Consider the following 17,127-nt stretch of genomic DNA (forward strand, 5'->3'; position numbering starts at 1 on the left):
AAGATGGCATGGCCTGGCAAGAACGATGGAACGAAAGGTATGCTTGTTTTCCAACGTATTTTAAAGCTTTCAGACGAGAAGTAGGGTGTCGACTCGCCACCGTCAGTCAGCTGGGATACACCTATGAACATAAGCGGTAAAGTAGTTTGATATAAGTTTGATGTTTTTTTCCAAGTCTTTCAGGAAGTCTGCTTCGTATTTTAGAACACAACAAACCAAATTTCTCGATGTCAAGTCTAATATTAGTTTGTTGTGTAATGTGATGTACCAGTGAGTCTATTTATAGAGACGCGAATCAGCATCTGTGTGTGGTGATAGTGGTGATAGCAGCTCAAATTAATCTGATTAGGATTCATTGTATTTTTTTTTTCTCTTAAACTTCATCCATTCATTTAATTCACTTGTTTGCTATATTTAAAACCATTCAATTTGCGTAAAACACGTTTTTTTTTCCTGACAGGTGACCGTTTTGCAGATATTTACAGCATATTATCGTATAGATACATAAAAAAATTAAAAAAAAAAAAAAAAAAAAAAAAAAAAAAACACGCATGCAAGTAACATCACAGACATAAAGGGTTATTATCAATGCATATTTCTCGTGGAGGTGATCGACAAAGAAGAGCAAAAGCTAACGTGATGGCTCACATGGTTCGGACGTTTGTCTCTTGGACTTTTCGGAGGTAACAAATGAAGTATATATTTACTACCCGGTCACTTCTACACAGAAAATCACCTGATTTTGCGTGAGTGTTGCTCATTTCGATAAGGCAGTCATTGCACTCTCGTATACACGTACATAAATTAATGAAAAAAAGTTTTCTAAACATAAAGTGCGGAAAACGTGAAAATATGTAATTTGTGCTATGCAGTAAATTAATACGCTTAAAATTAATGAATGCACGCTCAACTAATCAATATAGAACAATAATCGTTGCATTACACTGTTTAAATAAATAAATAAATAATCTGTTTTTAAGTAGTCATAGATGGCGCTGTCTTTTAAGGTATTATTTTACCGAACGTTTTGTTTTTATAGTCAAATAAAAGTGAGTTGTTGTACCCAACACAGATTGAAAATAGAATAGTGAATATGGAAATATATTTATTATTTCCTGCAGTATTTACAAGCAATAACAAATATATCGTGAATCAATTTTAACGAAATATGGCGCATTTTTATTTTGATCAAGTAATATCTCCACGGAATTTCAAATGTGTTTTTGCTATAGTCACTCAAAGTAAATTTAAAATGCAAATTAGTTTATAGTGGGTCATAAAGGGGTTAATGAGGGGGATTACATGACAAATTGGCCGATAGATAAGTATACAATGCGCGTTTTAATTACAATTGTGAAACAGGAATACGTAGTGAATTAGGTAAAATGACGAATATGACGAAGACAGTGTTATACAGATTTTACGTGCGTGTCAATTTGAATGTATATGAATTTCCTCCCTAATACAGACAAGGCCAATATTACTCCTTTCAACTGAACGTACATTTGTAATTTCCCGAATAATTTTGAGTACTGAACATGTTTTGGAGTGTTGGTGATCCTGGCCGGGCCGGGCTCTTGTTTGGATCTCCATGCGGATGTGACATTTCATAGAAGAGCGCGGCCGCCATTTTGACTCGACACACTGAGCCTTGCACAAACGGACGGGAGGAGCGTGTCGAGGGCCAACGCCGCTCAAGTCACAACGCTTGCATGATCGGGCAAATTCCTCTTGAGGAACGGCGCTTCTTTGACGGGAATGCGACGGCTTGCCGAATTTTGCCATTCGCGCTGTTAGGGACGCTTTCGAGTGGATTTGTTTGCATCGGGGCCGCGGCAACTCTCGTCTCCGCCAACTTCCAAATTATCGTCAGTGCTATTCCGATTTGCAACCTGGTTTGAATGGATAGCTTTCTCCTCCGCTCTTCCCCAGACGAGGGACAAACGGAGGAGCTCACGGACTGGGGATATCGCAGGCAAAGTTGTTGAATGTGCGTCTACTGCAAGAGGTTTTGTTTTCATTGTTGTGTATTTGGCGTTTATTGGCTGCCTTGTGTCAGGTAGCGAAGGTAGCTGAAAACCGGCTGTTTGTTCCACCAGGTGCGGGTCGTGTATTTGCTCCACACTACCCGGTGGAAAGCCGGAATAATTTAGCTCCTTTCAGCGGGCCTCCCTCCACGGAGCCCCGAGCCACTCTCCCAGCCGCCGCCAGCCAGCTACTCGCACCCACCAAAGGCGCCGAAATTGGGCGAATAGCGAGCAAATACGTCCGCGTTTCTCTACCCGCTCCCCCGCCGACCTCCCCTCCTCACTCCCCGGCGCTGACAGCGGACAAGGCCGAGGTCGTAGTCGAGCAGGCCCGGCCGCCGAGGCTCGACAAGTCCACTCCACCTTCGCATCATACCACACCTCAGCAGCAGTCCAGAACCAAGCTCGCATCCGAACCGGCCTCGGAGGACGTCGACGGCAGCCGAGAGAGCAAGGAGCTCCGCATCGCAACGACAAAAGCTGCCAACATGAACCACCACCATCACCACACGCAGCAGCAGCAGAAAGCCGGCGAGCAGCAGCTCAGTGAACCGGAGGATATGGAAATGGAAGGTTAGTTATTGCACTTGGAAGCATTAATAGACGCGATTGCGCCGAGTGAGCATGGAAGTTGCATCCGCGCGAGGAGAGCTGAACTTTACAGTAAACATGAGGGCCCGGAGCTAACCGGCTGCGTTTGTGCTGATTGCGCGTCCGTTGCAGCATACTTGTGTGGAACTGACCTCATTTTGTTCGTTTGCGTGTGCTTTCGTCCCTGTTGTGCCCGAAGCATGCCACAGAATACAACCAAGCAGCAGCTTTCAAAGTTCTTGTTTAGAACAATACGTTTCATTGAATTCCCTGCCCGTGTTTGCTCATTTATCGTAGCCTACCCGATCAGACATGCATATAGTGTTTGTAAACAGTTAGCTAGTAAGTATGGTTAATCAACATGGAAATATTTCGAGATAAAACATGAAGCGGGGCTACTGGTAGGTATATTTTGACAGATTCTGCCACTCCACGACTGAAGAGTCCACCGTTTTTGTACGTGACCTAAGTGTCTGAAAAAGCTTTTCGACCAAGTCATGTTATGGGAGCCTCCCGGTGATGGTGCGTTAGCATCGTGTTTAGTGACGTGAAGTAAAAAAATACCATTCGTTACCTTCATACGCGAAAAGCCTAATATAATTACTATATCGGTAATGTACATTGTTGTCGGTTTGCGATTAAGGGTGATGTGTTAAGCCGGTAAACACATGGATGTGTCTTAACAAGGCAGCTAATTTGAAGCTATGCAATTAGCCTCAAGGCCCACTTGGCTACGTTCACGTACTGGTTAGCTTCATGCGCTAACGCTGACGGAGGGGGTGTGTGGCGTTCTAAAATGGAGGCCTATGTTTTGCAAGCTGCTTCTCGGTAACGACACTCTTTTGAATCTTAATTTAGCGCCGCACGCCTTCTACTCTTTATATACTCTAGTTGATGCCTATATTTGTCATCTATCATTTATGGCTGTTAGCTGGTGCTTGTCACCGCAGCTAATAGTGGCTAATAACGGCCTGTATGTGTGACTGCACGGTGGCTAAGTGTTTGCTAAAGAGCTAAGTGGCTAACGCAGATGCGTCAGTCCCAGTTAGCCAAATTGTCAATGGTATGATATATGAAGACGGTGCAGTTGAGGTAGTGAGTCATTATTAAAACATTTTAAACGCCATTCCGAATGCTATTTGATTGTGCTATGATGGCTGTGTGTTAGTAATGGTGTTGCCGCCGCAGTCAGGCCAGGCCCACACTTGGGCAGCGCGGGGATTTGCTGCTTCATTGTATGGCAGACAAACAGCATGGAGCTCGCCATTTTTAATCATCTGTGTTTTTGTTAGTCCACTTAGTAGTCGGGGCACATCTGCTTGAAACATTATTGTAGTTCCCGTTGTACGTCAGCGGATAGCCCATTTAAAATGTGTTTTTCTTCTCTAAAGTTCATTTTGTAACGGTTACAAGACTGCCAGTCCTCAGCATCACTGCGTCACTTATCCCCATTGATTTGATTTACTGGTTTAACGCACTGCCAAGCTTTCTTCACCAGCACACTGGCCTACTCGGTTGTTAGTCAATTCAATTTGCAGCATAATCCTCAAATACTCTCTACTTTTTAAGATGTTAGTTTTTTATGATTATTTAGAACAGGTGTTCTCAAACCTCTTTATTTTCACATGCTCAGTACCTACGTTGGCATCATATTAACTATTATAAGCAAATGTTGTTTCAGCTGCTTGACAATTTAATCCACTTTAGCGGTGCCTGCAATTTTAACTTTTCAAGTGGAATTAAAAAAAAAACGTAACCACTTTCAGGCAGCTTGGCTAAACTTTGTTCATGTAGCCATTGCCTTTATAAAACATGTCAGAACAGTCATACAATCATAATTGGACACAAACAAATAATTTCTTTTTGGACATGGCCTTGACCGATTGAAGCAGTTTTAGATGAAAGAGGAGAAATTTGAAGTCTCTTTGGATCAAAGATGTTATGATTCCAGCATGTTTCATGTCATTCACTCTTAAGTAAACTGAACTGAAATAATTGTTTTATTCTCCAGTTGTATTTAGATCCACTAATGTTGTAAACATTTTCTTTACCTCCTAAGCACTGTCCGATTTGAAGGATTGACACAATTTTATATGATCATTGTTTTCAGTGTGAAATATATCATGGTGTTTTGCTACTGAGATTGGATAAAGTTGAAAACCCCTATTTAACATATTGAATGCAGACTTTTTTTCTCCAAATGCAATGCTGTATTTTATTCTATAGTTACTTGTTGTTTATCGAGTAAGAAATTCTCCCAAGTTCAATGTGATCTGTAGAAATTCTGACTTAGTGAATGGCAATATTGATTGATTGCCGTGAATGTACACTTCTATTATAAACTTTTTTTTACTTGAGGAAAGCAAGTTTGCTGGAGACGGACATATCTTAAACATTTTGCATGTTAAAATTCATAGGAAGTGGACACACACACAGGAATACTTGTATAAATACTTTTAGGCTAGGTTCATACTGCAGGTCTTAATGCAAAAATCTGATTTTTTTGTCATGTTTTTTTGGCGTGCCCATTCAGACTGCCTTTGTCCATTGAGACCATTCAAGTGTTACGCATGCGCACTAATTGGCAGTCCGACACGCGCTGAGCAAGATGACCCGCATGCGCAGAAGCATCAAAACAAATGACCACACATGCTGGCTGTCATCCGTCATTTCAGGGATATCATATTTTGCTTTTTAAAAAGAGGACACAAATAACAGACGCAAATAATTCCAGTTTAGGTTTATATTCAAAGTATATGGATCGATAGCATAAACGCACTGTCTGTGCATGTCACACACACATACGGGCAGTTTGCCCCGACTCTCAGCTGTGTAAGCAATGTTGAAATATTGCTTATATGGAGCAGACAGAAAACCGATCCTTCTCAGGTTTATCCTCAAGGCAACCCATTTTTATATTTTTTATGACTGTTGTCAAGTCCAACCCTTCCTACAAAGCCGTGTTCAAGGCAAGCTAGGCGCTAATAACGCACAGCTGCACCGCTACCGTAGCGTGTCTCTCGCTTTTTGATGACGTAATTGCTGCATGAATTCCGATTTGAGAGACTGGACAGTACAGACCGTCGCGACAGTCTGGAAAAATGTGGCCCAGATCGGATTTGAACCACATACGAAAGTGACCCAGATCGGATTTGAAATGGTCCAGTTCTATGCGACTTGTCACGTTCAGACCATCAAAGGTAATGCGAAAAAATCTGATTCGTGCATTAAGACCTGTAGTATGAACGTAGCCTTAGTGGCAGGCAACAATTGCCATTATGTACCCCTGACAAATTTGAGGTCCGGGGCCAAATCAGTTTTTGCTAGTTTCTGATCTTAAATCCACCGGATATTCAATTTGTTGCGTATATGTAATATCAGGCAATCATCCATTTACATGGGTTCGCACTTCGCAGTCATAATGTGATAAGTCGTAATGTGTCAAACTGATGTAGCCGAGACAAAAATGAGTTTGGTTCCGTTAAAATTGCAATTGTCCATCATAGAAATTTCTTGTTCACAACCCTCACCAAGTCACCCTTCAGGTATTATATTTCAATTAGGGCTCTGGTTGACTTTAATAACTGTGGAGTATCAAGATGGTCTAATTTTAAATCACAAGCTTGCTTGTATTGCTTACCTGTAATTTTTTTCTCCACTATCTTCACCCAAAACGCCCTTTTCACATCACTTAAAATTGATGCGGACCTTGTCTGGGGAAACTGACAGCCTTTCCACCAATGGTGCTTTGGAAATGTACATGCTCTGCTATACTCAAACATTTCGGAAATTTGGATTGTTGTTAAAATGCGCCATTTCTCAGACACCTAGTATTGTTATACATTCAGATCAAAATAGGCACTGAAGCTCATAGCAAAATTATTTGCAGTTACTAGTTAAGTAATAAAATAATGTCATGCACATCGCCGCCAAGTTAATCCAGCAAGCACAAGCTTCTTTCAAGTCTTATCAAATCACAACCGAGGCCCATCTGTACAAACAACCTCATTCCAGTCCCGCAACGTTTTTCCCAATTCTTTATCAGAGCCACCAGGATATAAATCGTACAAGTTTACTTAACCCCGTCTAAATTAGGCGAAGTAAAACACTGAACGGCTCTGTAACTGTCTGGGTCCTCAGAACAAGTTGAGCTGACTTCCTTCTACTACTTTATTGAGACACTAAAGAAAAGTATCAAGATTTCTTCTGAAGTTATTCAGATTGATCAATTATTGCGTAAAATAACAAACTGTTAATTGACTTCTGTCAGCGTTTTTAGAAGTAATGAAAAGTATCAAGATTTCTAATGCAGTTATTCAGATTGATCAATTATTGCGTAAAATAACAAACTGTTAATTGACTTCTGTCAGCGTTGTTAGAAGTATTGATACTGAACAGGAAGTGTTGTATCTGGATGCGATATTTGTTTGCAAAAGTTTTGATACTCAGTGATTTCTTTTTGCCCAACCACAGATTACTAGATATTTTTTCTCAAGGGGTGAATTTTGCCACTACTCTTGATGATAATAGAGGATGATATTTGCATTTTCCTTGTGAACTCATTGGCAGCCATTGACGGCGCTAGACGTCTCTACCAGTAGTCTATCAGCAATAACTGAAAGAATTCATTCAAAAATAACATTTAATTTTGGTGATATGGAGTTGAAAACTGCTGTATCATGACAACAGTAACGTCTTTAGAGAAAGGTATCCTTTTTCTGACTACATGACCGCAATTCCCTCGAAAAGATACTAGTTCTAAAATCTGCTAAAACCCACCGTAAACCACTATTAGTGCCAATGTTTGTTGCACTGTGCCGAGTCCATCATTTTGTTGGTTTGTATGCTTCATCTGCAGTTTTTCTGCATCTTACCAGAGCCTTGAATTAGTTTCATGGAGCATTGTTATTGTGATTGCCTTAACATTTTGGATGGTGTGTGACTGTCCCTCTATTTGTTTTTAGAGAGCTTTTAGCAGTGTTATAACTCGACATCCCTTTTGAGTGAGTCAATATTGCTTTAGTCACTGTCTGTAAATCAGCACTTTCACATGACCTTTTAAGGAAACCCTGCCAAAAAGGGGTGTTTATTATGTTTCTGGATCACAAATTGTAAACAAATAAACGTTCCCAGCTATGGATGCAATGTGTATATCACAAATAGTTTTTATTTTGCCCACTTTTCAATATTTGACTGTGCTGTTTTTGTTCCTGCGGTCCACATGTCATACAGACTTAAGGCATTTTCACTCTCTCTGTGCAGCTGGGGACACCGATGACCCTCCAAGAATTCCAGCCAACCCAGTAATCAATGGTAACATGGCCATGGCGGACGGACACAACAATACAGAAGAGGATATGGAGGACGGTGAGGAGGGTGTGCATTGACACAAAATTTGGATTTTTCCATTTTTATTCTCACCCCTTTTCAGGGAGCGCTGAAGGCCTTTTTTTAATTTACATTTATTCCATCTCACTTACCCCAGACACCAGCTGGCGGTCAGAAGCTACCTTTAGGTTTGTCGTGGAGCGCTTCAGTCGTCTCAGTGAGTCAGTTCTCAGCCCGTCCTGCTTTGTCCGCAACCTCCCATGGAAGATCATGGTGATGCCACGCTTCTACGCCGATCGACCACACCAGAAGAGTGTGGGCTTCTTCCTGCAGTGTAATGCTGAATCAGACTCTACGTAGGTGTCTTCTCTTGAAATTGACATTCATCAACATCATACCAAGCAGAACATGCCTAATAAGATCAGTTATTAGTAACACTTATTTATGCACCACATTTCATTCACTGATTGCGACGTGCTTTACAGGATAGCTACAGCCTTCATGAAAGTAATGCAGGATGAAAATTTTGGAAAAATGTCAATCTACATAGAAAAATCTAAAGCTTTATATGTTTTCAGGTCATGGTCGTGCCATGCACAGGCTATGCTAAAGATCATTAACTATAAAGATGACGAGAAGTCATTCAGTCGCAGGATTGGTCACCTGTTCTTCCACAAAGAAAACGACTGGGGCTTTTCCAACTTTATGTCCTGGAGTGTAAGTTTATCACAGTTGCACTTATTCCGCCAATACACCCACTTTTCAAAAAATGATATGTACTTACTAATTACATAAATTTAATACTATTTTTTTCCCTATTCGTTTAACTGCCGGTGGTAACCTTTTGATCGACAATGTTTTTTAGGACGTCACTGACCCAGAAAGGGGCTTTATCGATGATGACAAAGTCACATTTGAAGTTTACGTCCAGGCAGATGCCCCACATGGAGTGGCGTAAGTAGCTTTCGACTGGCTTTTGGGTTGGAGTGTTCTAAGCCTGCCTTTTTCCTTGCCTGTCTGTATCAAGTCTATGCTGTAATAGTAATCTTTGCTTCATATGTAACCAGCTGGGACTCAAAGAAACACACAGGCTATGTTGGACTCAAGAACCAAGGAGCAACCTGCTACATGAACAGCCTGCTACAGACACTCTTCTTCACTAACCAACTACGTCGGGTAAGATATTTGTGGTTCACTTGCCACTTAGTGGGAGCATGCGTCTTTGTCTTTCTCTGTACGTGCGCTGAAATTGACTAGTGACCAGTTCTGGTTGGAGTTTGCCTTTCACGCTAAGTAAGCTGTAATAAGCACCAGCACCCAACTTCCCTTACCACAGTACTTCTCAAATAGTGGGGCTGGTCCCCCAGGGGGACGCAGAGTGGGTGGCGCATGTGACCTCGGGGAACATACTTTTTTGGAGTACTAGAATAAAGTGTAATTGCACATCCACTCAGTGGGTGGCAGTGGCGCTTATTTTCAGAGTGTGCGCAGTATTTTTAAACCAAACAAGGGCACACAGCAAAGCGCACTGGAGAAATGATGAGCTAAGACGAGGAAAAATGACAAAGCATATGTAGTGTTTGGCTTTTAGATTTGACGTTTAATACAGTGGCAGACGGGGAAAGACCAGGCTGTTTACTGTGTCTAAAAATGTTTACAGCAGACGGCAGGAAACCAAATCAATTAGACATCACTTAGACATTAGACCAGACCCCAATCACATTGATAACCCGCTTGATTTTTTTTTTTTTTTTTTTTTTTCCAACGAAAGTGTGTCGAATATTGCCAACAATTGTCCTGCTTCTTGAGTGTTACATCAGTAAATCAGCGAGCATTGTTAGTAGAGGTGTGCAAAATTTCCGATTCTTAGATTATTCGCGATTCGGCCGTGGAAGATTCGAGAACGATTCACAAACATCCAAATTCCGATTATTGAAATATGCCAAGTAAAGCGGAAGTACAACACACTCAGCGCGCCGCGCGGTCTTCGGGACGGAACGGAGCGGGAGTAGCTAAACATTATGCTTCTCATTAACCGGCCCCTCGGGTAATGCCAACGCTCAACTCACGGCTCTAGCTCAACTCATGCCACGAGATAAAAAAACACAACAACATACCTGACTGCTGCCGAAAAGCTGCTACAAGTACAGCTAAGCTACATAATGTTACGGTAGATATCATTTATATAGGACTAGATGGATTATAGACTCGATAGCGGTAGCTGCACATCTGCAAAAAGCTAGATGCGGGCGTTAGTAAACGGCCGCCATCTTAAAGCAGTAAACTTCCCTGCAATGCTGTTGTAGCGAACCTTCCAAGCAAACCTAATTAACTTTTTATCTAAAATACTCCTAAATCGGTAAAATATTGACTTGAATCTATCTTTAAAATAGTTTTAAAACTTTCACATGTCAAAAGTAGTCAAAAGGGAAATTAAGGAATAACGGGAGCAATTTTAACAACTTTAACTGTTGATTCACAACATTAAATTAATTGAATGTAGTTTAAAGCTGCTGATACAGAATGGGGACTGGAGTTTTTTTATTTAATGTTATTTTTGTATATTTTTTTACTGCTATATGTTAACTTGATACTGAAATAGTAGTTTGGTTTAGCCTGAGAGTATTTTTGAACAATTTTGGAACTAATGTACAAAACTTTATTTAAAAAAAAAAAAAAAAAAAAAGGAGGGGGGGTGCATCAATAATCGTTTTATAATCAAATCGGAGCCTCTGAATCGTAATCGAATCGTTAGGTGCCCAAAGATTCCCAGCTCTAATTGTTAGCATCATATAAGGTGGCATACCAAGTTGCTCAGTGCAAAATAACACCATACCATAGCTAAGGATGTCATACTGCCTTTGCAAAAATTAAAACGGTCCCTCTGGCCAATGACACTGTCCTTTTTGTTCTCCAATTTTTTTCGGTCAAATTGTGTGGCATTTTATCCTCATGAGTTAATGTTGGTAATTATGTTAATTTTATTATTTTATTTTTCAGTATCAAATGGTCAAAAAATGTATCTTGAGTGTATTTTTACAGTTTGGATGTGACTTTTTTATAATTCAGGCAAAATGATGCACTTTGTCTTTTCTGTTACAAACCAAACAATGTTAATCAAGTCATAGATTATTGTGTGTTGTTATACTGTATATATTTTTTTCTCTAATATTGAGAAGGACACACCGTTTTGCAGAGGTGTACTCATAATATTCAGACAAATGATACTATTCACAGTGGCGGCAAAGAGTGGGGTTTGGGGCGGGAATATTTACGTCTTCCTGGTGGGGGCGCAAAAGAAATAATTGAGAAGCATTGCCTTCACACAACAGTTTTTGTTTTAAATATATGGGCTAAAGGCTTTTTCACACTCGGGGCAAGCTCAAAATGGGAGGAGCCACGTAGGCCGACGTAGACACTATCGGGAAGTGAAAAGCGGGTGGACTCAGCATATTTACTGACTTTTCCTATTTCGAGGTGTAGGGGAGATTATAATAGCCCTGTAGTTTTACGATTTTGGGTGAGAAGGTGTTTTTTTTTTTGTTATTCTTGAACTACATTTCCACACAAAAGCACATCGAGATATCCTTTAGCTTAGCAAGCAGAGATGTGAGAGCCATTTTTCGAGTGTCCCAGAGCTTGCAAAAAAAAAAAAAACCAAAAAACCCCACCCATCTCATTTTTCTAGGTTTTCGTGTATCCGTCCGCCGAAACAGCCTGTTAGCACATATGTCAGTACACCTGCCCCTCTGCTGTTGGATGTGTTACTGATGTTGGCGTGGAAACGCGGTGAAAATAGAACACGGTTCTATTTTCGGTCCCGCACTTTGGCGAAAATTTACTGAAGACTTGCCGCTCCGTCCAAAACGGCCGCTGCCGCCGCTCACTTATGCCAATAAGTCCTCTCCCACATACACAATGAATGGGTTGCTGCGAGTGTGAAACTACGTTGTCATGTCCGAAGTCCCGTTTGTGGGCTATGGAATGTACTAAAATAGTTTTTTTTACTTTTGACAAATAATGAAGTCTTGATTAAAAAAAAAAAAAACACAAAAAAAAAAAAAAACATGGACACGTGTATTACAGCGTCAATACTAGTGATGTATGGTTGAAAGTAGGGCTGCAGCTATCGAATATTTTAGTAATCGAGTCATCGACTGAAAATTCTATCGATTAATCAAGTAATCGGATAAAACATGTTTTTTTAGGTAAAGAGCAGTTATAAATATACATGAGAAAACAAGACATTTCATCTAATATTGAACCATTTTCAGTCAATCAATGTCTTTTTTTATGTACATTGTTGAAAACAGCCAACAATTGCCTCTCAGATATGACTAGAATTAAAAAGACTAATTCACTGCTTTCACTCAAAAAACGTTTAGATCTTATAAAAATTTATATGTATATATATTTCTTACCTAAAAATGCCATCACGCTTGATAACGCACATCACTTAAAATTTAGGTGTTTCAATTGAATTTCCATTTGTGTCAAACTATTTTTGAGTTCTAGGTAAGTTTTAAGTTAGTCTAAACTTTAAGTCCTAATAGGATTTTGAGTTTTTGCTGTGTTCTAAATAAATGTATTGTAACATATCAGGTTATAATATGGCGGGGATATTTGCATGCGTTCCTGAATGCACCGAGTGAGGTGCGGGAGAGCGAGAGACGTGCCTTCCCGTTGTTGTCATTCTGGTAGGTGCGTCGGCTACCGCAGACATCAGTCGTGTGTTGGTTGTTCCACAAGTTCCCAAAAAATAAATAATTGAAACCTAACGAAGCGGTGACTCTTTGTCAACGTTACAGTGTGATACCTGCTGTATTGGAGCACATTAGGGACCAGTGTTACTTGCTGTTTTATCCAGCAATGACTACTGAGCTCAAATTGACAGTGAGCATTATTAAGTTTTTATTTTACACCCTCATCACTCTACAGTGCTTTTTTTTTTTTTACAGATTAATTAAAGCCTGTATGTAAGACACGTTAGCCGTGATAGTAACGTTAATCTTACTGTATTTATTAGCGCTGAGAGATTTACTGCTTTAAGATGGCGGCTGTTTACTAACTCTGCTGACTGTGATTTCGCATCTAGTTCAAAATACATGTGATATCTATGAGACGTATCAGATGCTACCTGCTACCACCGTAGCATCATGCAAGCTAGTTTTTAGCAACATCGGCGTAGTTTGTAGCGGCTGTTGGCTGCAGTAAGGTTTTTTTTAAAAAAATTATTGCTTCTTCCTCTACGCACATAACATCAGCGCTTTGTCCCGTATTAAAAGTAGTCCGGGCAAAACTTGATGCTTAGAGGGGACAAAATTAAACGATTCCTCGAGGTGAATAAAATTACTCGAATCAGTTTTTAAACTCGAGTTACTCGAGTATTCGTTTCAGCTCTAGTTGAAAGGTAAATGATGAATACTTTAGCTTGAATGTATTAGGTTTAAGAAATGCAAGAGGGCCTTTTCATCAAAAGGACAGCCCTGGACTATATATATATGAAGAGAAAGTAGTTGTAAATATTGTATCTTCTCATTGCAGGCAGTGTACATGATGCCAACAGAGGGAGACGACTCATCCAAGAGTGTTCCTCTGGCATTGCAGAGGGTTTTTTATGAGCTACAACACAGCGACAAGCCAGTCGGTACCAAGAAACTCACAAAGTCTTTCGGGTAAGATACATTCTTTATCTGTGTTTCTTAGGCTAGGTTCATATCGCAGGTCTTAATGATCAATTCCGTTTTTTTGGCATATGTTTTTTTGGCGTGCCCGTTCAGACTGCCATTGTCCATTGAGCCCGTTCAAGTATGACGCATGTGCACAAATTCGCAGTCCGAGATGCGCTGTGCAAACTGACCCGCATGTGCAGGAACATCAAAACAAATGCTGGCTCAACGCCATTCTAGGGTGATCATATTTTGATTTCTGAAAAGAGGACACAAGTAACTGACATGAATAATCCCAGTTTTAGTCTTACATTCAAATAGGGCTGCAGCTATCGAATATTTTAGTAATCGGGTATTCGACTGGAAATTCTATCAATTAATCGATTAATCAGATAAAACATTTTTTTTTTTTTGGGTAAAGAGCAATTATAAATATACATGTGAAAACAACACTTTTCATCTAATATTGAACCATTTTCAGTTGATCAATGTCTTTATTTTCGATGTACATTGTTGAAAACAGCCAACAATTGCATCTCAGGTGTGACTAGAAAAAAAGACTAATTCACTGATTTCACTCAAAAAACTTCTAGATCTTATTTAAAAAAAAAAAAAAAAAAAAAAAAAATCTTATTTCTTACCTAAAAATGTCATTACGCTTGATAACACACATCACTTAAAAGTTAGGTGTTTTTCCCACGTGTTTCAATTGAATTTCCATTTGTGTCAAGCTATTTTTAAGTTCTAGTTAAGTTTTAAGTTAGTCTAAACTGTAAGTCCTGATAGGATTTTGAGTTTTTGCAGTGTTCAAAATAAATGTATGACGCCTGCTTTATTGAAGCACATTAGGGACCAGTGCTACTTGGTGTTTTATCCAGCAATGACTACTGAGCTAAAACTGAGTTATCGTTATTATGTTTTTATTTTACACAGCGCTATGTTTTTACAGATTAAATAAAGCCTGTATGTAAGACGTTAGCCACACATCGACAGTAGTCATAATAAATACATACCTAGGCCTCCACAGGGCTAACGTTACGTGAGCAAGGGACAGTAACGTTTATCTTATTTATTAGCGCTGAGAAGTCTACTGCTTTAAACCCTTAATGCCTAAATTTATTTCCAATAACAAAAAAAATTGTTTTGGGTGTATTTTTCAGGCATGAAAAACTCTCACCTTTCGGCGAAATTCGCCGTTTTGAAGTAAAAAAGGATGACCTACGTGAATCGTGTAGATCCGAGGAGAATTTTTTTAAGGGGGGTATGGGGGTCAGGTGTAGAGATGTGCTGGTTACCTTCACGGTTTACCATGCTATGAAAACGTCGCGGTTACAAAACCACTAAAAATTTCCGTCATACAGTAGTACGTATTTGTTATCTTTCATGTGTCCAGAAGTGGCTTGGCGCGGCAGCGCTTACCCCTTCCCCTGTTTGATGCTGCGTGTGTCAGTGACGCTATTCCAGCAAACCCAAAAACAAACACTCCAAACACAGGGCGTACTTTTCTTCAATTTATTGAGCTCTCAAATCATGGTAACTGAAATATACCAAATGAATACATTTAAAACATTGTACAATCATATTTTTCCATGTGTGAGTAGCTTCAACAGTTTAGCTTCATGAAAAAGTTCGCCAAAAACAAAACACACATTTTCTTTCTAATTCAATACACAAAGTTACTAAAAATTTACAAAGACAAATGATAGGCAAGGCTTAGCTAGGAGAGCAACTTCATTGAGGTTAATCACAGCCGCTGAGAGAGCAAACAAGTTTGAATGCAGGGGGGGAAAAAAGAGAGCGCCAAAGATGGCTAATTGCGACAGAAAATCTTGTCCTAAGTACAAATTCACGTTCGCTGGACGAGGGGAGGTCTCACTCCCAATTTTTTTTAGATGAATGCATTTGCCAGCATATTGAATTTGGTGAGGAATGGTTTCAATCGTTTTCATATTTTGCGGTATGACAAAATTACTGCCGTTCGTTGCAGCTAGCGTTGAACACTGCCAGAGCTTGCCAAATCTCCGGTCAAAAAAATAGCTCCCGTTAGCGTCAAGTTAGTGTATTTAACGGTAATATAAAAGCAGTGTTGTCAGTAACGCATTATTTGAGTAATGCGTAACTGTAATCTCATTACTTTCAGTAAAGACTAATCTAACACGTTCATTTTTCTCAGTAATCTGATTACTTTCCTTGATGACTGTGCGTTACTATTTTGTTATTGTTGAATGAAGAATACTGTAGTCATGGGAGTGACATCACATGTCACATTTTCTAATCGGGCATGGAAAAAAAAAACGGGTCACATGTATTACCATGATGCGTGAGCCGTGAGCGCTGGGAGTTAGCGGCCAAAACAACACAGCCTTGCTACCTCGCCAGGATGCAATGAAATAGGCAGGAGATATACAACAAACGGCTGCATTTGCACTCTGGAAACACAGCCATTATTTCACATTTTTGTCCAGTAAAGATGACCAAAATATCTCCGTGCGCTACGAACTTTGCGCTGGCTCAAAAAGACTGTCGACCGCTAAAAGCATCCCATTCAAGCACCACTTGGAATTGCAGTACAACAGGTGACAAGACAGCCAGGACTTTTTGATACTGCTCGTGCTCAATTCTCGGTTCAAGCTCTGTTGTTGTTGAAGGTTTTGAAAGCTTAGGTTCAAAGAAATTCTAAATATCCATCTTGCCTCCTCAGCTGTAGTTTTGGCTAAGCAAAGCAAACGGCTGTCTTTAAGGTGCTATGGTCACATGATCTGTTCGAAAAATAATTTGGACCCATTATGAAATACTTTGAACGATTCTTGTTCATTTCATTCATTTTTGTTGTTTGTTTTATTGCTCTAAAAGTTTTATAGACAACATTCTAATGGCCATATTCAATGGTCTTTATTTTAAAGGGGAAGTTCAGAATTTTTTACATTAGGCTTACTCTTTGAGTTAGCCGGGGTTGAATTAGTCGATGAAGTTGATTTGAACAAATTCTGTGCAGTTTGCATGTTATTTGTTAGTTTCAGGGCTCTGGAGTGGCTAAGATAGCGCGAGTCAATGGTGGTTGAAATCAACTCCTTCAACTAATTAAACCCCCGCTAACTCGAATATTAAGCCTCATGTGAAAAATTTATATTTTCAAATTCGCCTCATGTAGGACGTTTCGCCGACAGACGACATTTTGGCAGAACGCCGGAACATATCTCCTCCACACCCTACTCACCTTTTTAACCCCTGACCCATTTTCATGCCTGGTTTTTACCTTCAGATAGATGCTAGATTAAATTGAAAGTGATCATTTGAATATAGCCCATAAAATAGGCATACATTTAGGTATGATGCCGATTAGCGACAACAGGCAATTAAGTAAAACAAATGGCAAAAAAGGCACATGTTCCCATCTCAGGTCTGAACACACTTTTATTGATACATCTTTTTTCACTGCTTGTGAAATTCAGAAACGCAATTATTGTTTCTGTTTAAGCACAGATGTACATTGCACTTTTCACATTTGAAAA

At 39.8% G+C, this 17,127-nt stretch overlaps 1 protein-coding gene across 9 annotated transcripts in view; it reads left to right on the plus strand.

Moving 5' to 3' along the window:
- The first annotated feature begins 1,797 nt into the window (after window positions 1-1,797).
- The window catches only part of usp7 (ubiquitin specific peptidase 7 (herpes virus-associated)), a 38,949-nt gene continuing 23,619 nt past the window's right edge, over window positions 1,798-17,127 (plus strand). For 3 of the 9 annotated variants that reach the window (XM_057861195.1, XM_057861196.1, XM_057861200.1), the window contains exons 1-8: window positions 1,798-2,008; window positions 2,100-2,600; window positions 7,881-7,994; window positions 8,104-8,302; window positions 8,525-8,663; window positions 8,812-8,900; window positions 9,014-9,122; window positions 13,491-13,621. In XM_057861195.1, the coding sequence (XP_057717178.1) occupies window positions 2,516-2,600; window positions 7,881-7,994; window positions 8,104-8,302; window positions 8,525-8,663; window positions 8,812-8,900; window positions 9,014-9,122; window positions 13,491-13,621 (866 nt within the window). In that variant the 5' untranslated portion in view covers window positions 1,798-2,008; window positions 2,100-2,515. Of the gene's footprint in view, window positions 2,009-2,099; window positions 2,601-2,842; window positions 3,020-7,880; window positions 7,995-8,103; window positions 8,303-8,524; window positions 8,664-8,811; window positions 8,901-9,013; window positions 9,123-13,490; window positions 13,622-17,127 lie in introns of those variants that run through there. The other 6 variants (XM_057861198.1, XM_057861201.1, XM_057861197.1 and 3 more) reach the window with 4 other exon arrangements.

This window comes from Corythoichthys intestinalis, chromosome 16 (assembly GCF_030265065.1).
Source record: "Corythoichthys intestinalis isolate RoL2023-P3 chromosome 16, ASM3026506v1, whole genome shotgun sequence".
NCBI classification, from domain to species: Eukaryota; Metazoa; Chordata; class Actinopteri; order Syngnathiformes; family Syngnathidae; genus Corythoichthys; species Corythoichthys intestinalis.